The 25,219-nt window shown below is 42.7% G+C and overlaps 1 protein-coding gene across 1 annotated transcript; it reads left to right on the top strand.

Moving 5' to 3' along the window:
• The first annotated feature begins 3,819 nt into the window (after positions 1 to 3,819).
• Positions 3,820 to 5,767, top strand: LOC124652517 (manganese-dependent ADP-ribose/CDP-alcohol diphosphatase). Its single transcript, XM_047191533.1, has 2 exons — positions 3,820 to 3,938; positions 4,558 to 5,767. The coding sequence occupies exon 2, from the start codon at positions 4,661 to 4,663 to the stop codon at positions 5,642 to 5,644; it is 984 nt and encodes a 327-aa protein (XP_047047489.1). The 5' UTR covers positions 3,820 to 3,938; positions 4,558 to 4,660; the 3' UTR covers positions 5,645 to 5,767.
• The last annotated feature ends 19,452 nt before the right edge of the window (positions 5,768 to 25,219 follow it).

Below are 25,219 nucleotides of genomic sequence, written 5' to 3'. Positions count from 1 at the left end.
CTTGCTAATTTGGTTTGCATATTTGGTTTCTCTAGAGTCTAGATAACATCTAGTATTGAGTTTTGAACAACAAGGAAGACGGTATGGAGTCTTATAATGTTTACCATATGTCTTTTATGTGAGTTTTGCTGTACCGTTCATCCTTGTGTTTGTTTCAAATAACCTTGCTAGCCTAAACCTTGTATCGAGAGGGAATACTTCTCATGCATCCAAAATCCTTGAGCCAACCACTATGCCATTTGTGTCCACCATACCTACCTACTACATGGTATTTATCCGCCATTCCAAAGTAAATTGCTTGAGTGCTACCTTTAAAATTCCATCATTCACCTTTGCAATATATAGCTCATGGGACAAATAGCTTAAAAACTATTGTGGTATTGAATATGTACTTATGCACTTTATCTCTTATTAAGTTGCTTGTTGTGCGATAACCATGTTTCGGGGACGCCATCAACTATTCTTTGTTGGATATCATGTGAGTTGCTATGCATGTCCGTCTTGTCTGAAGCAAGAGAGATCTACCACCTTCATGGTTGGAGCATGCATATTGTTAGAGAAGAACTTTGGGCCGCTAACTAAAGCCATGATTCATGGTGGAAGTTTCAGTTTGGACATATATCCTCAATCTCATATGAGAATAATAATTGTTGCCACATGCTTATGCATTAAAGAGGAGTCCATTATCACGTTGTCCATGTTGTCCCGGTATGGATGTCTAAGTTGAGAATAATCAAAAGCGAGAAATCCAAAATGCGAGCTTTCTCCTTAGACCTTTGTACGAGCGACATGGAGGTACCCCATTGTGACACTTGGTCAAAACATGTGCATTGCAAAGATCCGGTAGTCCAAGTTAATTAGGACAAGGTGCGGGCACTATTAGTATACTATGCATGAGACTTGCAACTTGTAAGATATAATGTACATAACTCATATGCTTTATTACTACCGTTGACAAAATTGTTTCATGTTTTCAAAATAAAAGCTCTAGCACAAATATAGCAATCGATGCTTTCCTCTTTGAAGGACCATTCTCTTTACTTTTATGTTGAGTCGGTTCACCTATTTCTCTCCACCTCAAGAAGCAAACACTTGTGTGAACCGTGCATTGATTCCTACATACTTGCATATTGTACTTGTTATATTACTCTATGTTGACAATTATCCATGAGATATACATGTTACAAGTTGAAAGCAACCGCTGAAACTTAATCTTCCTTTGTGTTGCTTCAATGCCTTTACTTTGATTTATTGCTTTATGAGTTAACTCTTATGCAAGACTTATTGATGCTTGTCTTGAAGTACTATTCATGAAAAGTCTTTGCTTTATGATTCACTTGTTTACTCATGTCATTACCATTGTTTCGATCGCTGCATCCACTACATATGTTTACAAATAGTATGATCAAGGTTATGATGACATATCACTTCAGAAATTATCTTTGTTATCGTTTTACCTGCTCGGGACGAGCGTAACTAAGCTTGGGGATGCTTGATACGTCTCCGACGTATCGATAATTTCTTATGTTCTATGCCATATTATTGATGATACCTACATGTTTTATGCACACTTTATGTCATATTCGTGCATTTTCTGGAACTAACCTATTAACAAGATGCCGAAGTGCCGGTTCCTGTTTCTCGCTGTTTTTGGTTTCGGAAATCCTAGTAACGAAATATTCTCGGAATTGGACGAAACGAAGACCCAGGGGCCTATTTTTCCACGGAGCTTCCGGAAGACCGGAGAACATTCGAAGTGGGGCCACGAGGTGGCGACACCACGTGGCGGCGCGGCCCGGGGGGCCCGCGCCGCCCTATGGTGTGGCCCCCTCGTCCGGCCCCGACTACGCCCTTCCGCCTACTTAAAGCCTCCGTCGCGAAACCCCCGAGGCGAAAAACCACGATACGGAAAACCTTGCCGAGACGCCGCCGCCGCCGATCCCATCTCGGGGGATCCCGGAGATCTCCTCCGGCACCCTGCCGGAGAGGGGATTCATCTCCCGGAGGACTCTACACCGCCATGGTCGCCTCCGGAGTGATGAGTGAGTAGTTCACCCCTGGACTATGGGTCCATAGCGGTAGCTAGATGGTTGTCTTCTCCTCATTGTGCTTCATTGTTGGATCTTGTGAGCTGCCTAACATGATCAAGATCATCTATCCGTAATTCTCTATGTTGTGTTTGTCGGGATCCGATGGATAGAGAATACCATGTCATGTTAATTATCAAGTTATTACATATGTGTTGTTTATGATCTTGCATGCTCTCCGTTACTAGTAGAGGCTCTGGCCAAGTTTTTACTTTTAACTCCAAGAGGGAGTACTTATGCTCGATAGTGGGTTCATGCCCGCATTGACACTGGGACGATGATGAAAGTTCTAAGGTTGTGTTGTGTCTGTTGCCACTAGGGATAAAACATTGGCGCTATGTCCGAGGATGTAGTTGTTGATTACATTACGCACCATACTTAATGCAATTGTCTCGTTGCTTTGCAACTTAATACCTGGAGGGGTTCGGATGATAACTCGAAGGTGGACTTTTTAGGCATAGATGCGGTTGGATGGCGGTCTATGTACTTTGTCGTAATGCCCAATTAAATCTCACTATACTTATCATGTCATGTATGTGCATTGTTATGCCCTCTCTATTTGTCAATTGCCCGATCGTAATTTGTTCACCCAACATGCTTTTATCTTATGGGAGAGACACCTCTAGTGAACTGTGGACCCCGGTCCATTCTTTAATACTCGAAATACAAATCTGCTTGCAATACTTGTTTTTACTATTTTCTCTGCAAACAATCATCTTCCACACAATACGGTTAATCCTTTGTTACGGCAAGCGGGTGAGATTGACAACCTCACTGTTTCGTTGGGGCAAAGTACTTTGGTTGTGTTGTGCAGGTTCCACGTTGGCGCCGGAATCTCTGGTGTTGCGCCGCACTACATCCCGCCGCCATCAACCTTCAACGTGCTTCTTGGCTCCTCCTGGTTCGATAAACCTTGGTGTAGCGGTTGTAGGAAAACAAAAAATTTGTGTGTGTGATACCACCCCCGTCGTCCCCTCCAACCCATGGAGCCGGTGGCTAGGTAGCAAGAGAAGAGAGGGAACATGTTGTGTTCTATTTGAGCAGTTTATAGAAGATCTACACTTTTCTTCAAAGTCGAACAACCAATTGTTTTACCAAATTTATAGAGAAAACAATCAAGCAATCAACTAATCCATAACATTTTATACATGGAGGAATTAATTATTAATATTATACATCTAGATTATTATAAGTTTTTTTTTCTAAAAACCTGGTCAAACTTTACATTGTTAGACTGTGAAAATAATAAAAACCATTCTTTTTTAGGTATGGGAGAAAAATAAGAGGATGACTCATCAATATCACATGTACTACTCTTGCAATGGTAATAGTGGGAGGAGGAGGCGATGAGGCTCGATATTCTCTAGATCGAAGGATCGAATTGGTTCACTAGGCCTCTACCGACGAGAACAAAAAGTGTTCTCAATTGGGGCGAGAAGTGTAAATAAGTGCAACAACTCAAACTTATGAAACCAATTGATAATACTAATAAGTACTAGTAGTCTAGTAGTATATGATTATCTTTTTAATTCTGTAAAAAAAGTAAATATATGATTTTAATCACTAGAAGTTTTTACTAGTGGTCCTTTATGCAGAACGGGGCCTAAGTACAATCCCTCGTGTTGTTGGGCTTTAGCTGCTTCGGCCCGGAGCTAACGACCGGCAGGTGTCCCGACGTCAAGATCCAAACTCATCCCCTCTCCGCCGCTGCTTGCGCCGCCCGCCATCCGATCCGGGAGCAGCGAGCCAAACCGGAGCGCGCGAGTGATCTTGCTGGAGCCCGTCTAGCCGGCTCGCTCGGGGCGGCGCCGCCCATCAGAGACCCGCGCTCCGGCGTCTCTCGTCGCGCCGGTAAGTAATCCCGTGGTCGATTGTCCGATGAACCCTGTGTGCTTGATTTGTTCCTCGGCGGGTGCCTTCCGTTACATACAAATCCGGTGCATTTTTGCTTCGTGGGATTGTTACTTTGGGCCTTTAGGCTAGGACAAAGTGATTTCATCAGCAGTTCTTGGGTGGATACTGTTAGCAAACTGGGGACGCAGGTGCAGCTTAGGGTGGCTTCTTGTTTTTGTTACGGGCAGAGGAAAATTCGTGAACCAACTAAGTCTGTGATGAAATGTACAGTCTTCTAACTGAAATTGTTAGGATTCTTCTTTTTTTGCTTCAGTAGCCAGTGTCTATGGGTGTGAGGAAAACTGTAGACTAGAAAATTTGATGCAAAAAATAGGGACTTCTATTGTCGCTGCAATTGTCAGGATCTTTCCTGTTCTTAGGCTTCAGTAGCCAGTGCCTATTGGTCCAATTAAAACTTTAAACTTGGAAATTTGAAGGGGAAACAGGGACTTCTAATATGACGGTATTGGTCGTATTCCTTCAGTCTTGTTTTGCTCTTTACTGAGACAGTGTTCTCTGTACTAACCCCCTGACCGTCTCAGAATTCTGATCAAATACTGCTCGGCTTCTCTTGCAGGTTATATAGCACAGGCATCACCACTTTCCATTCCAGGGTTGGTTTTCAAAGGTCTGGATACTCGCAAAGAAGAAGAAGTGAGATTTCGTTGCCTGGAGTTTTAATGATGGCCGCGACAAACGGGCTTGTCCATGCCTCTACCACTAAACCCCTGTTTACCTTTGGCGTCGTTGCTGACGTCCAGTATGCCGACATCCCAGACGGGCGCTCATTCCTCGGCGTCCCACGCTACTACCGCCACAGCATTAGTGTCCTCCAAAGGGCTGTCAGCACATGGAACAAACAGGGCAATATCAAATTTTCGATCAACTTTGGCGACATCGTTGACGGGTTCTGCCCAAAGGACAAGTCGTTGTGGGCGGTGCAGAAGGTCCTTGATGAGTTTGACAAGTTCGATGGCCCGACCTACCACATGTTCGGGAACCATTGCCTCTACAACCTTCCTCGGAGCAAGCTAGTGTCTTTGCTAAAGATGCCGACGAGTTCAGATCGTGCGTACTACGACTTCTCACCGTGTCCTGAGTATAGGTTTGTTGTTCTGGATGCTTATGACTTCAGCGTGCTTGGCTGGCCTCGCGACCATCCAGTGACTGCAGCGGCAAGGAAGCTCCTGGATGAAAAAAATCCAAACACCGATAAGAACAGCCCTGAGGGTCTGGTGGGCCTGGACAGGCGGTTCGTGATGTTTAATGGTGCAGTTGGAAAGGAGCAGTTGTCCTGGCTCAATGATGTCCTACAGAATGCAGCAGAGCACCAGCAGAATGTCGTATTATGCAGTCATCTCCCAATGTACCCTGGAGCGGCATCCCCGGTAGGTCTCATGTGGAATTATGATGAGGTGATGGCCATTGTTCGTCAGTACAACTGTGTCAAAGCCTGCTTTGCTGGACACGACCACAAGGGTGGCCACTCTGTTGACTCCTATGGTGTGCACCATCGCACTCTTGAGGCTGCGTTGGAGTGTCCTCCTGGCACCAGTGCATTTGGGCATATCGAAGCATATCATAACAAGCTGTTGCTCGTAGGCTCTGATGGAATGGCTGATACTGAAATGTGTTTTCAGTTCCCTGAGCGAGCTTTGTTGTAGATTAAAACATGTTGTCTGGCGACGTTATTGCTTGTAATTAACATTGATACTGGTGGAGAAAATAATAAAATTTCTCTAATGCTTGCTTCCCCTTTGGGAACTGCCGAATGGAGCATATAATTATATTCTGATGTTTAAAATTAATCTCGAGTCTTTGTTGTAAATTCAACTAGCCATTTTGCGTGAGAAATGCTCCTTAGCAGTTTTGATATTTGTACTCTGTTCTTAATTTCTTCAGCTGTTTGGGGTCTTCGGAAATTGATGGATCTTTACCAAACTGATTATATGACCTATGATAGATTGTTTCTGTTTTATTTTTTCCTCCAACTATAAATGCCAGTTATTGCTCTTATATTTTGCACTGTCCAATGGAAATTGAAGTCTTAGATTACGGTTTTAGTTACAAATATGTTGCACTGCCAAATAAAAATGGCTTTAACATAAAGAAATCCTTAAGACATCCCGTGTGATCAATTTTCAGTAGTCAAGTCTCTTTCAGTAGTCAAGTCTCGTACTTCAGATAGATTATACATGTACGTGAGCACTTCATGTGCAAAATTTACTGGTGCCGTTTTCTGTATTCATGTATTCCACAAACTTTTATGTACTTGTGTAAGCATATTCTCCACTCTTAGAATTCACACGATGCAAAATTAATATCGATCATTTCTCCATAATTTTGTGACAAAAATTTCACTAAACAAATGCCTAGCACCAATAGGAGTTGTAACACTTAACAATTTGAACTCAACTTGGTGAAACTGAAAAAATGAATACAATTTCTCTAGAAGACTTTAATATTGATCTTCACTTATTGTTCCATACTTCATCGTCCTCTGGATTGTAGATTGGTCGTAAACAGACTTTGGCCATGTTCTGATTTCATCTACAGCTCTCTTTTATATTTTGTATACTTCTCTTTTATTAACAGATACATAAAAACTGTTCTTGGGCTTTGCCCCACTGTACAATCATATACATCGCTGAAAATTCTTCGCACCTTTCACTTCTAGTCGAGAGTGAAGCAAAGACTGATATAAAAAGCATACATAATAAATATACTTGTAGATTAAGTGGCGAGACAATAAATAAAAGATGGACAGGGTCTAGAAGGATCCTTAGTATATATCCATATATAGTCCTAAAATAAGTAAAAGATGGACAGAAGCGCCATGATAATTTATACGTAGCAGTGAAACATGATATAGTATAGTACCCAAAATTATTCTCTGGTCACATGTCCCCTTCACTACCATGCTTATTTCTTGCACTTCAGTGCCACCCATACGAAATAAACATGGAGGTTTCAATTTACTTCTTGCTAGAGGATTTGAGCAACGGCATCACCGCTCATTTCGGATTTTGCTTTGTACCTGGAGTATCAAGTTTAGCTTGTATTCAGTAATTAGTAATGTGGAAGAGAAAAACTGATACATAAACAACTAGCCTAAGCGTAAAAACCGTTACTTTAATCCTTATAAGAATTGCCTGGTCCTCTAAAAAAGAATTCTCCTGGTGAGAACAATTTCAGTGTTAATACATCGACCGTGTAAAAAATCTAAACCTCTCACTTGATAGGTTCTTCCCAAACCAGCAGTACCAGTTGTCTACCAAACCTGTTTTGCAATGAATGGACCAAACATGTCTTATTAAGGTTGAATTCAGACTATGTACCTTAAACACTGTACGGATTGGATGTGAGGCATATATATTATGGTATCATCCCGCACTCTGAGCATTGCCAAGTGCCTACCAAACCCGTTTTGCAGGGAACGGACCTAGCATGTCTTATTTCGGTTGAATTCAGACTATGCGCCTTAAACAATGTAACAGTATGGATGTGAGAGGCATATGATGGTACCCTCCCGCACTCCCGACTCCGCCAAGAAAAATATGCATTGGACAGAGATGTAGGAAGTGGTACAAATAAATTGAAGTGCAGCCAGTTACCTTTGAGATATTTGGAGATCCTAGTTGCATTGTATCCATCAGCTAAACCAACGGTTCTCGTGGGTCTAAACTCGCCCAGTTTCTGTATCTTCTTGTTTCTCATGTCGACAGCAAGCACCCACGCTACGTGATCGTTGTTGCAGTGGTAAACCTTGGAGAGGAAGTAGACAATGCCATCCTCTTGTAAGCTGACGTTGGGCATGCCGGTGTGAAGAGTCGACAAGGTTGGCTGAGCTTTACCCGGATCAACCTGCAGGATGGGCAGCTCGGCTATATCAGAGGACCTGAACTCGTAATCGGCGTGCCAATCCTTGACCGATGAGCTATTTCGCTTGGCACTCCATACTTTGGCCTCCCAGTACCCCGAGGTGCCAGATGACGATCCCGGCTGGGCTACATGGAACTGCATCTCGACAAACCTGAACAAGCCATCGTCAAGGAGGGCAATGTCCCGGATACAGCTTGGGTCGCTTTGGGAGGACTCATCAACCGACACGATGGGCCCTGGCAGTTCTAAGCAATGGAGCTTGGGGCGTTCGGCGAGCACGTTGCAGAGGATGATGTTATGCCAGAGGTCGACCCACGCCACAATGCCTCCATCTCCTCCGATGGTGATCGCCTTGCACGTGGAGTGGTATGTGTTAGGGTCTGAGAATTGTTGCGGCTTCAGCACCAGCCGCTTCATTGTCCAGGACTTGGTATCAGAGTGATACAGGTAGAGTTCAGCAGGATCTCCGTACCCGATCCCGCCGGAGTGCGCAGCAAGGACGTAGCCGTCATGGGTGCCCTTGCGCACGAAGGCGACCGAGTCATCGCTGAACAGGACGTCGGTGGGGCACGGGAGGTGCTCGAGCGAGGGACCGCCGGCGTCGTAGACGAGGTATTCCCCATAGTGGGGAAAGTTCATTACGGATAGATGGTCGCAGAAGACGACGCGGAGGAGGACATGGCCGCCGTCGGTCTCCGTGGCGAGGACGCGGGGGTCGACGGCGAAATCGGTGTGCTTGTAATCTGTGGCGTGGAAGCACGTGTAGGAGACGAGCGGCGGGCGTGCGGTGCAGAAGGTGAGCTTGAAGGTTCCGTTGAAGCCGGTGATCTCGCAGGCGGCGGTGGTTGCATTGTCGCGGTCGGCGAAGTAGGCGTGTGGCTCCATGAGGACGAATGGTGGCCGCTCCTCGCCGTCGTCGTCCGGGTGTCCATAGGCAGGAGGGTTCAGCAGGTACATCGATCCCAGATCGATCGAATGCCTTCGATCTCTTCGTCTTCAAGGTCGATCTATCGACTATCGATCTTTCTGTGAGTGGGGGACAGGAGATCGACAAAGGAACAACGATGAGATTGCAATCTGGATTCTCGAGCGACAGGGCAACAACCCAAACGTCATTTTAGTTGATTCCCTAGGGCCTTCATTGGATACGAATTTTTAGGGAAACCTGATTTTAGAGATAACCGCTTCAAGATTTTCTAATCCAAATGTCATTTTCTGTATACCTATTCTTAACATAATTATTATTAGTATAAAAACGTTTTTCTGACCAGAAAATAAAACCCTAATACTACGACGTGTTTTGATAAAACTCGATGCTAGTTGTTTATAACTTTCTATGTGTCACAAACCCGCGGTGGAACCAACGGTTCTTTTACAATCGCTGAGGACAACATGTCTGTGGCGATGTCCCCACATTTCAAGTCCTCTCTTTCGTTTGCTACTCCAAGTATAACTTCAAAGTTGAATAAAGTTAGTGTTGATTTGTGAAGGCGTGAAAATTAAATCACTCATGGTTTACACAAATAGTCAATAAACATTTAGCAATCCAAATGAAATGCTAGTGTTCTACATCCATAAACTTAACTCTATTCCACATTCATTTCAACTAACATTGCCGAAGATCATATAGTTAAGGGGTTTCATGTAGCTATGCGGTTGTTTGGATACCCCATTTATAGAGAATGCATTTTCTCAAATCGAGTTTAGCCGTCTAACAAGCTAAAACTTTGTTTGGCTCGTTCCGCTAAATCATGGATATGCAAAAAACTGGTTCTTGGAAATCCATAATTTCAGGTTTGTAGAAAAATGACTATTAGAGATTTTTCCAATAATGTGATTTCCATATAGTCGCGTGTTGCTCTGTCCTCAACAACACGTATGTGGCAGCTTCCATTATCCTTGCTAGAGACCATGAGGACGGGGTTCAAAACCATGCCCGAGCCACCATTGTCAGAGAGGTGTAGCATGTAGACGCCGGTCACCTGGTGGGCAGCCTTTCACCGGCGACGACGAAGGTTCACTTAGGGCAGTCGTCGTCGTCCTTCTTGTCGTCCGGTTGTGGTAAAACGGAGCCACGGAGGTCCACTTGGGGTAGTCGTCCTTCTTACCAGCGGCTACACAAGTCACAAGGATGGCAATAACGGCAACCAGGAGATGTCTCATCGAGGCGTATAGAGTGTTGGTGCAGCCCATCGCTCATCACAACAGAAGGAGAATCGTTGATTTACCCATGTCTGGTAGAGTAAAAACCGGTTTTGCAACTTCCTAACCCAAACATAATTTTCTTTGATCCTATTCTTAGCTGAAAAGTTAATAAAGGCGTGGTTTTTACTAGTCGACCTAAAACTTATTTTGGAAAAATTGATCGCTAACCTAGGATATCCAATCAACCACTAAATAAGAAGTAAGCAAAAGCATGGAAATATATATTTGCTTGAACAAATCCCAGCTATCCATTATAGTAAAATCCATAACTTTTTGTATGTGTGTTAGAAACACCAACACACACTACGTAGCAAACTAATTTGGTGCAACATTATGGTTGCCCCTAGTTTATAATTGCAATTGAGCTGGTAATTTCAATAACCTATTGCTTTCTTCCTCGCCTCGTCGAAATAAAAATGCTTAATTGAGATTACCCAAAAGAATGTTAAGATTTCCAATTTAACAATTTCTTACTTTTAAATGAATTCAAATGATCATCGTACATACACCAAATCATCATAATCAGGAAGAGCAGAAAGTACAACGCCAAAAAAACTACCACTCAATTGAAAAAATGGAACACAATAGTGTCATCGATATTCATGTTAGGAGAGAATCTACCAACAGAATATCTTGGTCCATTTTTTTGGATTTACAGTAATACAGATGCTACTTTTTTTGGATTTAACATTTTTTCTTTAATAATTATATTCTAACATGAAAATTAATTAGTGTTTTAATTTAGAAAATTATTAGCATGCAATATTGATGATTATTTTATATCCTATATCTAGCGACAATAACTACATGCATACTAGAATAATTATAATTTACTATTATATAATATACAATTGTATATCATCACCGATGCAAAAAAAAAATGCTAAGTAGGCAGACTCTATTTGTGGCCAATATAATTTTCTAGTTCCATTATAGTCGAGGACATTTTATTGAACTAATATAAATTTAAATAAAGCACGATATGCTAACAACATCAAATTTATATACGAATAATTTGTGCCACTGCTATGCACTATTTTGTTTATATATGTTTGTGTATATTTTAATATCTTAAATTGGTTAACACATATTTAAGAATCGCAATTTCTATTACGCAGTCGACCTTGTTCAAGGGTTACAGCGAGGTCACGTTTCGTGGCCGCGCGATCGCGATCGGACGACCCGACGCGAGCGGGGCGTTTCACTCTCTTGGCCCCAGCGCGCAGAAGCCTATCCAGTTGTTAGAGCTGTTTCCTCTTTTAGTCGATTCGCTCGATCTCGCCGGCGATTCACAGCACCGGGGGAGAGATTCGTCGGCGCCGGCTGTTTCCTCTCGCCGGGTGCCGCTTCCTCATGCCGGCGGCTGCTTCCTCGTGCCGGCTGCTACCTCTCGCCGGGTGCCGCTTCCTCAGCATGCCGGCGGCTGCTTCCTCGTGCCGGCTGCTACCTCGTGCCGGCTGCTACATCGTGGCAGAGGTTGCTTCCTCGCGGCGGCGTCCGCAGCTACCTCGTGCCGGCGGCGGCCGGGTCCTCGTGGCGGCTTCAGCGGCTACCTCACCGCGGCAGCGGCCGGTTTCCAGCTACCTTCTCGCGTCGACAGCTAATTCCCCGCGTTTGTCTGGCTACATCCCCACGCCTCCTGCTAAATCAGCCGCGTCTCCGGCTAAATCCACGGTAAGGTAATCTTCGATCTAATTGAAAACTTTTTGATCTAGTAGATTTGTGTGGTTTTTTTTCTATTCATGCTAGGAGAGATTTCTGCCGATGATGAACATGTGTTTCTCTGTACATTTTGTGTTTGTATGTGCTTTGTAGATGTAACCTAGTATATTTTTCCCACTAAATAGATTACCTGGGGAGCTTAGGGTGAGCCAATATTTAGGCCCCATGTCATACTAGAATGGAACTTCTCAGCCGATGTATCCAGTGAACACTAGTTGTAACATAGACGATGGTAGGTGCTAGTGTTGTACATGTGGTTTTCCGATCATTAGATGTTAATTTGTGTGTTACATTTCATATAATTATGTTCGCCTGCAGATGTAGCATATGTCAACTTTTTTGTAGGATAAATCAGTTACATTGTAGGAATTATGACAGGATGTAACACATGGTAATTTTTTGACTAGATGGTACTCTTTCTCTGCTGTAACCGGCTTTTGCTACTACTAACGTACTACTGTTGTTTTTTTTCAATCATGCATGCCTCATTTTTGTACTTCATGTTATTCTTCCTACATCTTTTACTAGATGTTACTCTTCCTCTACTATACAGGAAATGTTCCATCTTTTTGTTGATTGGATGTGATCTGAAATTAGATGTACCTGCATGCTGATGTTTATATGCAGTTAAAGTAGATGTAGCACGGATTTCAGATCACAGACCATCCCGATTAGATGTTCAGATTTTACTTGCTCAACTATGAATCCATGCATGTATCATACACAAGAATAGCAAGATGTAACTGGTAAGTTTGTTAGAGAAGAAGGTGCCGTGGGGGAAAAAACTTATTGGTCGGCTGTGTCCCGATGGAGGAAGAGGATTTTACTGGGATGAGATGTAACTGCTCGAAATTATCTTTGTTCTTGTTGTTGTTCTCCTCTTTTGTTTGGTTTGAGATCTTGATGTAACACCCCGGTCCCCGCAAAAAAAAAATGATGTAACACCCCGGTCTTTTTTCTGTTGTTCTTCTCCTCTGTCGTTTTGTTGATTTCCGAATGTAACTGGACGGAGGATTTAATTTCGTTGTGGTGAAGATGTGATCCGATGGGGATAAGGCAGAAAAAAGATGTTGTTTTGTACCATCTGGGTTGTGGTCCCGCACGCGTTTAATGCCAGGAGAGCTTCTCTCCCGTGAGCCAGCTATTCTTTCTATTTCAGGAAAGCGTGGTCCCTCCGTGTTGCTTTTTATGGTAATTTTGGACTGACCTCGCGTTAGGCAGAAATCGAGGTCGACCTCGGTGTAGCATGGCCCTTTAAGAATTAGATGTCTAACATGTATCCCAAAAAGTCATAAAGAAACGGCTCAACTGGGTCTAGAGGGATCCATAGTATCTACAATCCTTGAGATAAATAAAAGATGGACAAGCCCAAAAGGCTGATCTAGACATAATAACTGTGAAACTTGATAATTGACAACCCCCTCCATGATACCCAAAACTATTCTCAGGTCAAATGTGCACTTCATGCTCCCATGCTAGCTAATTCCTTCCACTTCAGCGCCATCCAAACTAAATCACGATGGAGGTTCCAGCATACTTGTTAGCTAGGGGATTTCAGCAACTGCGCCCTTGGTTGTTTGCTTTGTACCTGGCGCATCAAATTTAGCATGTCTTGAGTAATGATTTGGAAGAAAAAAACTGACCCATAAACCACTAGCAGCCCGAATATAGCAATACGGTACTTTACACTTTCACATATATGAAACGAATAGTGGAAAAGACAAAAGTCTACGAATATGCAAATCTCTATATCCTAATTATACTTGTAGAATGGTAACAACACCCAAGTGAAATGGGTCAGAGGACAGGTCAATAATCCCGTTGCTCTACATAAAATACAGCCAGTTACCTTTGAGAAATTTGGAGAATCCACTTGCATTGTAACCCCAGGCTAAGCCAAGTGTTCTCGCGGGGTTAAACTCGCCCACTTTCTGTATAGTCTTGCTTCTCATGTCGAGAGCAAGCACCCATGCCATGTGATCGTTGTCGCGGTAGTGAACCTTGGAGAGGACGTAAACAATGCCAGCATCTTGTAAGCTTAGGTTGGGTAGGCCAATTTGGAGGGTCGACAAGGTCGGCTGAGCTTCGCCCAGACCGACCTGCAGCATGGGCGGGGATGGCTCGGGTATTTCAGAGGACTTGAGCTTGTACTCAGCGATCCAATCCTTGGCCGATGAGCTACTAGCCTTGGTGCTCCATACCGTGAGCTCCCACTCCCAGTGATCCAAGGTTGAGGGTGTTCCGACTGGACTAGCATCTGGACATACTTAAATGAGCCATCAAGGAGAGCAATGTTTCGAAGAGACCTTGGATCGCCAACACGTGGTTGCTTTGCCAACAAGACCGGCGGCGGCAGCTTCAGGGGACGAAGCTCGGGGCGGTCGGCGAGCACGTCGCAGAGGAGGATGTTGTGCCACAGGTCGACCCAGGCCACGGTACCTTTGTCTCCTCCGATGGTGATTGCCTTGCGCGTGCAGTGGTACGGGGCTGGGTATGGGGATGGCTTCAGTACCAGCTCTGTCTCCTGCCAGGTCCTCGTATCGGAGTGATACAGGTAGAGGTCATAGGGTCGTGGATCCCCGAACACGCCGGAGGTTGCGGCGATGACGTAGCTGCTGCTGCCGCCGCCGCCGTGGGGGCGCACGAAGGCAAGGGAGTCATCGCTGAACTGGAGTTGGGTTCCGGGGTGCGGGAGGTGCTCGAGGAAGGGGCCGGTGGCGTCGTAGACGAGGTATTGTCGGTTGCCGGGAAACATGATCGAGGAAGGATGTGCACCGAAGACGAGGCGGAGGAGGACGAGGCCGCCGTCGGTCTCCGTGGCGAGGATTTGGGGCTCGGCGGCAAACACGGTGTGTCCGTACGCCGTGGCTTCGAAGCACATGTAGGAGACGAGCGGCGGGCGGGCGGTGCAGAAGGTGAGCTTGAAGGTTCCGCTGTAGCCGGTGATCTCGCAGGTGGCGGTGGTGGCGTTGTCGCGGTCGGCGAAGTAGGCGTATGGCTCGATGAGGACGAACGGCGCGCGGGCGCTCCTCGCCGTCGTCGTCGGGGTAGCCATAGGCGGTAAGGTTGCAAGCGGTGCGGGATGTACCGCTTTGCCCGCTACGCCGCCCCGCAAAAATGGCCCGTGCGGCCCCGCTAGGCTGACCGTGTCGTTCGAGCGGGCCGAAGCGGCCGCGTTATCTGCACTAGATTTAGATGTGCGCCTTGGCGCACAATCCCGTGAAATTCGCACCGATTTACACTTTATGCAATAAAAATCATGTGGAAAATGTTAAAACGTTTTTGGGCATTGTCAAATCACATGAGCTCTCCTCTGTTGGAACTTGGAAGCGAGTCCTACAATTGGTAAATTCTGATTTACCGGGTGGCTCCATGAGATCCCCTCTATATTATACCATTACATTTATTTGTTTCATTTTACTGAATAAACAGACAAGGTTGTATAGTAAACCAAACATAAAATAGGAAAATATAATACATAGAAGTATACAAGTGCTGAAAGTAGGTAAATGGACATGTGAACTGAGATGTCCAACATAATGCAAGAGGTAAGCATGAACTTATCATGGATATATGTCGACATAATGCAGCTTCAACTTTAGAAGGGTACCATTCCATCAACCATGGATAAAAGCACATTAGTAAGTAGATAGTGGCACTGGACCAAGAATTTGAAACTTTCATTTGCTTGAGAAAACCATTATGGGATAAAGCGAAATACATAAGGCGAGCACTAAGGAACGGTAGAAGAAACATCCACACGCGGTGCACAAGCGAATTGTTGCAACGGGCACCTCGTTCATATTTACATGCCAGCTACAAAAGGGAGAAGTACAATCTTCAGACACTCGGGTACGTAGATAACACAGAATAAATAAACATCTAGTCACCACATGTGTTACCAAAAGAGAACACTCCTCGAAAGCAAAGTAGAAATCAGGCAGTGGCCAAAGTCAAAACAAAAAAAATGATGAAGAGTGTAATCTGTACTCGCTATATATGAGAAACTTAAACCCACAAAAAAGTCGGAAGAATATCCAGTTTATACATGAGAACATATATGCATGCCTTTTCAGATATTATGCTTGTTTCTGGGCTAGGCCTTCTTTGTCTTGAACTGTGCATCCGCCTAAACTTTCTGCGGCGGCAACCTGCGCCAATGAATGTTTTACACAATAATTCAATCAAGAGACAAAGACATACCATACAGATCTACTGTATCAAAAAATGGTTCACCACTAAGGATAGAAACTACCTCTTTTCTATCATCTTCAAAGTAGATGGGGCAAGTGGACGATTTGGATCATCAACTACAGATGAATGAAGCTGACAAAGAAGAGAAGTTTGCCATAAGAAATGAGGAACCTAGCATAAAAAACACAAGTACACATGGATAACATGCGGCTAATCACCTCTTCGGACCCGAACCCAGGGGGTGACTCCAGCAGACCTTCAGACCCAACCCGATCAGCACTTTTTGTCACATACTTGAATAAGTACTTCACCACCTGTGTTTTATTGCACCACTCAACATTCATATGGGACTGGTATTTTTTAACATGCCCATGTTACAAGTACCACCCACAGATTATTAACCACCCATAGATTATTAAGAATGCTTAAGTGCACGGCGACCATTGTTGTGACATCAATAAAGTGCATTTTCAACAATGACAGTCTCCTCCTGAAACTCTTTTTGAAAATGTTTGGAGCATTTTCCTTTTTGCATACAAACAAATTTGGCTTTAAGCTCCCTGCAGGGACCATGCACCATAAATTCAGAAACCCAAACCTCAGTGTCACCATACATTAGTTTCCCTATGTGTACAGGTTGAGAGTTATTTGGTCAAATTTTATGTTTCTGTCCCACTGTATGTCTAGGGGCATTTTGGGGTTCAGAGGTAGCTAATATACTGTGCCATATTTGTGCAACATAGAGATATCACGTCATGGATCTATGCTTGAAGTAGTAAAAAGTGATATTATTTTAATAGGCTTTGTGCATGGTACACAAGAGAAGAGATCTGTTGTTCTAGAGTTTACCTCTCTCCTAGTGTTTACCATGTAGAATGCCTCACTTCTGGAACTCGAAGGCATGAAGAACAAAACTATAAAGGAACATGATTCAGTCTGACATCCGTATCACAAACCATTTGAAAAGTAGTACTGCACTAGCTAGCTGGAAAAATGATTATAAATAAACTCTAGGAAAATCCAAATATAATCATCTTGATATTAATTTATTAACTTTTTATTTTATTTTCTGGTGCAGCAAAAAGGAGAACAAATCACATTGACCAGCCGGCGAGTATGAGAACTGAATATTTATCTGTCAACTACAAACAAAAAAGAAAAACATTATAAATACCATAAGCAAATACTTCACATCGTATCACATTGATAGTACCACCACCATACAATATTTGTCCAAACCATGGCTAACCAACAGAGTTGAACCAAACAAATTGTATGCCTAAACAATATTTCGAAGATCAGATGGTGTCAAATAAATCCTTACAACCTGGAAACAACTGACAGTCATAAATGAAACAGAAAATGCACCTGTCCGTACTCCGCTGAACTACTAAGCAAGCACCTGTCCGTACTCCGCTGAAATATTATACATTTGTTAGGTCGTACAAAACATAGTGAATCATAAGAAATTATAAATGGGGTAAAAAACATTTATATACAACCAGGGAAACAACCATGGAAGCTAGAGATAATATATTGCAGCAACTATTAGTGGAAGAAATGTTTGACACGATGGTTCTCATTTTCAGCCCAAGATCATAGATTGCAAGGCAACCATCTGTAACATATACATGAATTCATCATCCAACACACTTCCCTGATATTTGGTCGGGTTCTTGACTATAATAGTACATGAGGAATCAATCATCCTTTCTAAAGCCAGATTCTAAAGAGTAGAATCTACATGGGTACACTGAACCGAAGAACAAGATAGTCGATAACTACCGTGACATGAAGTCGAAGGTGGCGGCAACAACATTTGTCACGGTTGTGGAAGTCGCAGTAATGAGTAGATAAAATAGCATTGTATTGGTCGCTTGGCTGCATTCCAGCCAACCCAGGTGCTTGTTCCTGAACACATCCAAATCCTGTATATGATAAATTAGTGTTGGTCTAATTGAGATAATTTAAATGAAACTGCAATTTAGATAGACATCCAGCACCTAGATTATCATACCTAAGTTCGAGAATCCTAGAAATTATGGCAATGTTAACGGATGCAATCCAATTAAATGTAAAAGAACTAAGGCATTAATTTGAATAGCCCCTAAAAAGAGAGGCTCGAAATAATGAACACAATTAAACGTACTGAACATAACTTATTGTTGGGATATGTCGGAAGGAGATCAAACAACATCTATAGTAGAGATATTTAGAAAATAAAACCACGTGGTCTTTGAAAAGTTAACCACTAAGGTGGAGCACCCTGTTAGTCAGCTATAACCTCAATTAATTATCTTCCAGACATCGTAGGACGGAAACAAAACCAGCGGATGCTCATTTAAATAGTTGTCCAAATTGGATATCTTCTTAAACATTCACAACAGCACCCTAAGCGTTGTTGTACTTTACAGTTGTCTGGTATGTGAAGACGATTGCAAAGGGCCCTTTGACCAGTCTTAGAACTGCTCATTTTTTATCACATAAAACTATCTAATTACAGTGCACATTGGTCTCATGTAATTTAGCTATGAATGAACTCATAGACTTGCCTGGCACCACTGCATGAATAAAATTTCCCCATTGTGAGGTACAATATCCTATAGCCGCGAGCACTTACATCTGGAGTAAGCTATAATTCAAAACCATCTAAGGAAAGCAATAAGAAAAAGAATAACACAATAAAAATTGTAAGGAAATTAACAGGAGGATCGTCTTTTATTTGCTTCCAATTTTTCCTCATCAAAATAGCAATATAGAAGAACTTGATCTGATCAAAGTTAATAAGATACCAACAAATTCTGTACCGTTTGGGTTTCAATTTCCCCTTAACTACTTCTAGTCGTATCCACTCTAGCAAAATCATCCTAACCAGACCATGTGGAATGGCCATTATAAATTGAATCATTCAACCAACACATGGATGAGTAAAAAAATATAGAGATCATATGGGAGGCAACCAAGAACAAAATCAGATCAACACCTGTAAGAAATACTATATTTATGTACTGAGGTAAATAGTGTTAAAAGTTGTAAAGAAAATGTACCCGGAAAATATCCAAAAATTTAAAGCAAGAATGATATTTGAAATGCCAATTAGCTAGTCTCTAAATAAGTAAGATTCCAAGCAGATTTCGTCCCTGGCAATTATCATGGTACATTTATTCAGGGAATGTAAGTACAGTTCTTTCATACCGGAAAACTGTGAATACATCTCACTTTCTGTTGGTCAAAATGTTAGAGCATATACCTCATGCCCTCTAACTACAGGACTTGATCAGGTCCATATGGTTCTTACTTCATCAACTGCAAAAGAATTATATGGTTGCATTTAGCATAACTGAAGAATGAACTACTTATTTAACGAATCGCAGCAGAACCACTCAAACAATAAGACTACAGGAGTAGGCAGTTTATCCTGTCATCAATATTTTAATTATGTGTGGAACTATGTGGCCTCACTGCCGATGCTTCACAACCGGGTGCTCCTCACCACACAGTTCCACATATCCCCTTCAAGGAAAGGCATGGAGCAACATCAAAATGCAAAGTATTGTACAGTCATATAAGCTCAAAAAATATCTAATGTGGCTGCAAGTATTGTACAGTGATATAAGCTGAAAAACAATCTCATCCGGCCATAATGCATAGATTGCACGCCCTCACCTGAAATGGACTTCACTGAAATGAATGTCCAGTCTATGCCACTCTGAACTTATGAAAAACGCATACTGAATGTTTTCTGAGGGCATCTCCACTGACGGGAGAATGAGAAAACCATCAGCTGCATATATTCATAGCTGCAAATACCTGTAAAATTTTGTTGATAGTTACAAAAAGAAGCATAAAAAAAATCAAATCCAACCACTTGTTTGATTTTTGTACCAATGAATCTAATCTCTCTCTGACCTTTGGTTGTTTTGTGTGATACCTGCATTTTAACAGATTGGACAGCAGAAAGGTAACCTTCTGAAATAAAAAAATGTGGTTCAATTTATAACTTCTTAGTTCATCCTCTCCAAGGGCTTCCCATCCTCGCAGCTGCCAACTATTGTGCCAGGCCTATCTGCAGGGGTGTGGCATGCCGCAACGGTATTCGCCGCAGACCAGGATGTCAATCTTACTGCTACTGGATGTGTTCTTGCTGCCTTGAGAGAACACGTGCCATGGTGCTCGGTTTGAGACCTCATTTTATCCGGGGAACAGTCACCTTCATTGCTGGAAAGAAAACAATAGTAAATCAGAACTGTGACTAATAGTAAAACGTGACAGCTCCCCTTTGCAAATACCCATATTTCAAACTCCATACAATAACCATGATGGAATAGATGCATAGAAAGATATATTTCTCACTCAGATCCATGTCCAAACTGCAATAATCAGCAGCAAGCGAGGTAAAACATCAACCACATTTTCAGTGTAACATCAGTCACTAGCTACATATCTCTTTTTCGCTGGAGCTACGGAAGAGAACGCACACAAACAACAATAAGTTGAATCAAACATATCGTTCTATGATATGAGATCATTTTGGAAATAACCTACTTCTCTGGTTCATTTTAGGTTCTCCTCCTGGTGTTGGTCTCTGCACAAAAGGAGAGAAACAGAGGAGTCACACGGAAGGGGGAACAAGGAGAATAAAAAGGCATAGCCGCATCAAACTGGGCTTACTTCAACAGGTGGTTTGAGTCGCGTCGGCAACCAGATGCAGGATGTGTTGGCAGGGTTCGATCACCCCGTGCACGCGCACCACCATCTCTGCAACTTCTCTCGGCTTCTCTCCCGCGTCAACCACTCTCTCCATGTGTCCTGCTACTATCTGATATCCGTCACTCGATCTAACACTACAAGCTTACATACCATCACACCAATCTGACATTCATCATGGAAAATGAAACAAACCAAGGTCCAAGCGGGGGATGAAGCCATACCTGTTGTCAATCACTACAACAAGACACATTGGTTCATGAGAAGCATCACATCAGGCTGCAAAGCAAGCAAAACCAAAAACGTGAGGGAACCCTCAATACCTTGCAAATCTGCTGAACAAAGAAGGGGATCCAGAGAGAGAGAGAGAGAGAGAGAGGGTGAGGGAACCTGGGTATTGGTGAGGGAACAACGGGTTGAGAGCAGCAACAAGCCAACAACAGCGCAACCGGCCGATCCCCGCGCATCGTTCCCCCTGACCATTCCTCTGCTTCCCCGCGTAATGCTCCATGGCAGATATGGCGGCGTGAGCTTGGGGAGAGTGAGGGACGTGGCGGAGCTCCTCTATCTTGGTGCCGACAGGAGGATGGAGAGGCGGATCGCCGCTGCAGCCCGCGCTCCTGGGCTCGACTGCTGAGGTGGAGGACACCGGTAACCGCGAATCAGCTGCGGCCCTCCGCTCCTTCCGTCGGCGTAGAGGAGGAACCGGAGCAGAACCCGGCAGCGCTGTGGATAGAAGAGAAGCTCATGGGGTGGCGGCGGCGATGGGGGCGTGAGGGAAGAAGAGAAGGCTAGAGGCGGCTGTGAAGAAATTGATAGGGTTTGGCTCGTGGTGGCTACTTTTTTCCCCTCTCCTTCTGATTCTTTTCTTTTTCTCTTTTGGCTCAGCCAATCTCGCAGCGACACATGGTCCAAAGGCTGAAGGAGCAGCGAGGCGCTCGCCCAGCCCGTGCGCGCCGAGTGGCCTACCGTGGATAGGCTCAGAGTGCCCCATGGGGGTGCAACAATTATACCTTTAGACTAGATTTAGATGTGCGCCTTGGCGCACGACCCCGTTGAGTTCGCACGGATTTGCGATTTGTAAAAAGAAAAAAATTAAGTAGGAAAATATTAATGTGTTTTTCAGGTTTTATTCAAAACAAAGTGGGGTAAATTAAATTAGGATAAAGCAAACAAATTCACGAACGGAATAGTAGTAGCACATGAGTGGCTCAGGGCCCCGGTAAACAATTACAAAACACTATATTAAGCATCTTTAGAAGTGAAATGAAAAACTATCATTGGTGAAACACTATGTAAATTTTCATAATACAATTCCTAAGCACACTTAGATTCTACTATTTTCAGGAATATAATACCCATTATGTACCTGCTGTTCCATCTTCTCTATTGGGAGTAGCTGATTTTGTCCCCCCTGGGCAGATGGCGGGGATGCATTCCTATATGATGCATCCTCAAGGTATTCCAAAACTTTAGCATCTCACCCAACTCCTGTGTTTCTCAGTTTGGTACTTTTCAGCCTATAGTCCAACAGAGATGACACTGCCCTAATCAATAGGAAATTTATTACCCGCGATGGTGACTGTGGCTAGGCTGTCCGCGCTCCACCGGCGGCGCCATCCCCGCGCTCGGCCATTTCTCGCGCCCCATCAGCGACGCCGCTCCTGCGCCCTATCGCCTTGGCGATGATCCCGTGAGACCCATATACAGACGTACGGAACGATAATATTTTTTTAGGCTTTACAAATAATTGTGAATGGGAGCTGAGAAACAATTCTCGCTTTTAATGTAAACTTGGGAAAGGGAAAAGTATAGAAGCAAAAGAAAAAAAATGAAAATAGATGTAAAAGATAAGTCTAGGGTTTGACACCGAAAGCCTAAAGCAGCTCCACCCCCGCGCCGAAAGCCTAAAGCAGCTCCACCCCCGCGCCGAAAGATAAGTCCCTCTTCAACTTTTGAGGATTTGAGCTAACAATTTGCCTCTCTGCCTGCCTCTCTCTCCCTCACTCCTTCCCCTTCTCCCTCTCTAATGACTTTCTTGTGTTTTTATATAACTCTTGTTTGTGCCAGCTATGTATTCATATGGTTCACATGCAATCAACCTTGTTTATCTTTCCTTTAATTCCCTTGTACATCTGCATGGTCTACCTATTCCTTGTCTATTTACAGAATTAAGCATGCTCATATAATGCAGTGTCGCTCCTAAAGTCTTGGCTCTATTTTGTGATTGGCTCTGCAATATATATATACAGTGGTAACCATTAGATTTGGCTTTTCATATGCAGCATCAGCTAGAGCTGTCCTATGCTGCCCTATTATGTCCTGTGCGGATGCTCCTGGGAACATATCGGTTAGCGGGAGGATGCTGGGAAGACATCGGTGTCGAGCAGCGGGAGGATGCTTTGGTTGAACCTGCAATGGCCAGCCAAGCACAATCTGAAGAATCATAGGTACACACTCTAGCTCTTTCTGATTCTTAAGTCATATGCTATTCAGACAACAACTATATAATGTACAGTACTTAGATTCTACAAAACTATATAATATTTTTCTGTTACATATGAACTTAGTCCTTCTCAACTAAATAACCAAACCTCATGAATAGATATGAGAGCAATGTGCTATAGCTTATTTAGGTCATTCCAGAGAAAAGGTACCCCTCTGATCCATAATAAGTGTTGCGATTTTAGTTAAAATGTCCTCAACTTTGAACTAAACTTCCAACTCTTATTATGGATTGGAGCAAGTATTACAACAACAATGAAACAATTAATCTGAGCTTATATTTGTAAAAATCCTGCCATAGCAATCAAAGCAGAGCAGAGAAATCCTGGCCCTATAAATTCATAAGTTTGATCAATCTCAAAATACTTCATGTGAACCTCATCTATATCCCTGTTGTGTATCAACGCTCTACTGTTTTCACCGGCTCAGCATTGTAAACTTGGATGGTGAAAAATGTTTGCATCAAATATACAATATAGATATATGTTTAAGTACCTATATTTTCATTTAAAATCATTTTACTGCAGAAGCTCCCATTGAGAGTGAAACATACTACAGAAACAATTTTAAGCAGACCAACTACTAACCTCTTCATTGTCTCTAATAACTGTTGGGGAATTAGATAATCAATTCTGATGATTCTTTGGTTGGATTTACGCCTACTGATGCCTGGTATTCACAAGTAAAGACACCCAAAACTATCGTTCATTCCATATATCATGCGCCAAGTGATTATTTTGGAACCTGTTAGAAGAGCAACAAACATGATTGAGTAAATCACATATTTGGATTCTGAAGCAAATTGAAATCTGAGACCCATTGTATAAAAAACGCACTGCTTAATTTCTCTAATCACAAAAATATAATTCAAATGGCACCAACGGCTGGAATTTTTGATATTCTAACAACATGCATGGAAGTAGATGATAACAAACAGAAGTTTCCAACTTTACATCAGTTTAATCAAACCAGTATGAATACGGGTGCACTTGTAGCTTATAATATGAATACAAAAGGGATCACAAGATGGTTAAGACACATCGCATGCACATAGAAGCAGAAAAATGAGAATTATGATTTGGCAAACATCATAGACTGATATCAGCAGATGAACTATTACTGAAAAAAGCTCAAATCAGGTGGAGATTTTGAATAGTCGAACTGGACATTACCATTTCCTGCACTCTATTTATTTTTTTAGAGGTGACCTAAAATAATTCTTGAGCCAAAAAAGTGTGTCAATTTCTTTTTTGAAATTCATGTAGTGTAACATGTAGCTAACATAAGCCTTATTTTACTAATACTTCATCAACCAAAAGGTTTTATTTGAATGGATAGCAACTCTGAATGAGCTGCACACAAGCAAAGGTAAAGGTTCTGAAGGTCAACAGCTTTGAAACATATTATCAAAGAAAATACCAAATAATGCTAAGAGATACAGTACCTGAGCTAATCCTCCGGGAATTGCTCTCTGCCACATGTGAACTGACCAAAGCACTCAACATAGGCCAAGGGTTGTGCCTTCAAACAAAAGATTCAAACAAAATAAACAAAAGAAGTAAATCATTAACATCAGATCCATTCAAAGATGCAGCGTATCATAATTCAACTACCAGTATGGTACCTGTTTGTGCCGGCACCAGAACAGTGATGAGAACTGGAGCCCATTGATCCACTTCCCATTTGATGCTGACATATTTAGTGGTCTAAAAACCTGCTCACAAAACAATAGAGATGTTACACACATATACTACTGCCTAAAAACATGGTAAAAATATGTAAGATACTAATAAAAAAATTAGAGAACATATTATCCCTTAGTTCAAATAGAGTATCATTACAACCAAAACTGAATCTCACAAATCATTTTTTAGAAACCAAAACTGAATCTCACAAACCAAAACTGAAGCCCATATGTATTTTTAGAAACCTCTTGATATTCTTCAGTATCTCAATATCTTAAGATTAATCATTACAACCAAAATTGAATCTCACAAATCAAAATTAAAAAGAGTACATGACTG

This window comes from Lolium rigidum, chromosome 5 (assembly GCF_022539505.1).
Source record: "Lolium rigidum isolate FL_2022 chromosome 5, APGP_CSIRO_Lrig_0.1, whole genome shotgun sequence".
Taxonomy (NCBI): Eukaryota; Viridiplantae; Streptophyta; class Magnoliopsida; order Poales; family Poaceae; genus Lolium; species Lolium rigidum.
Note: the sequence above shows the minus strand (reverse complement) of the source record. Positions and strands in the feature narration are given on the sequence as shown.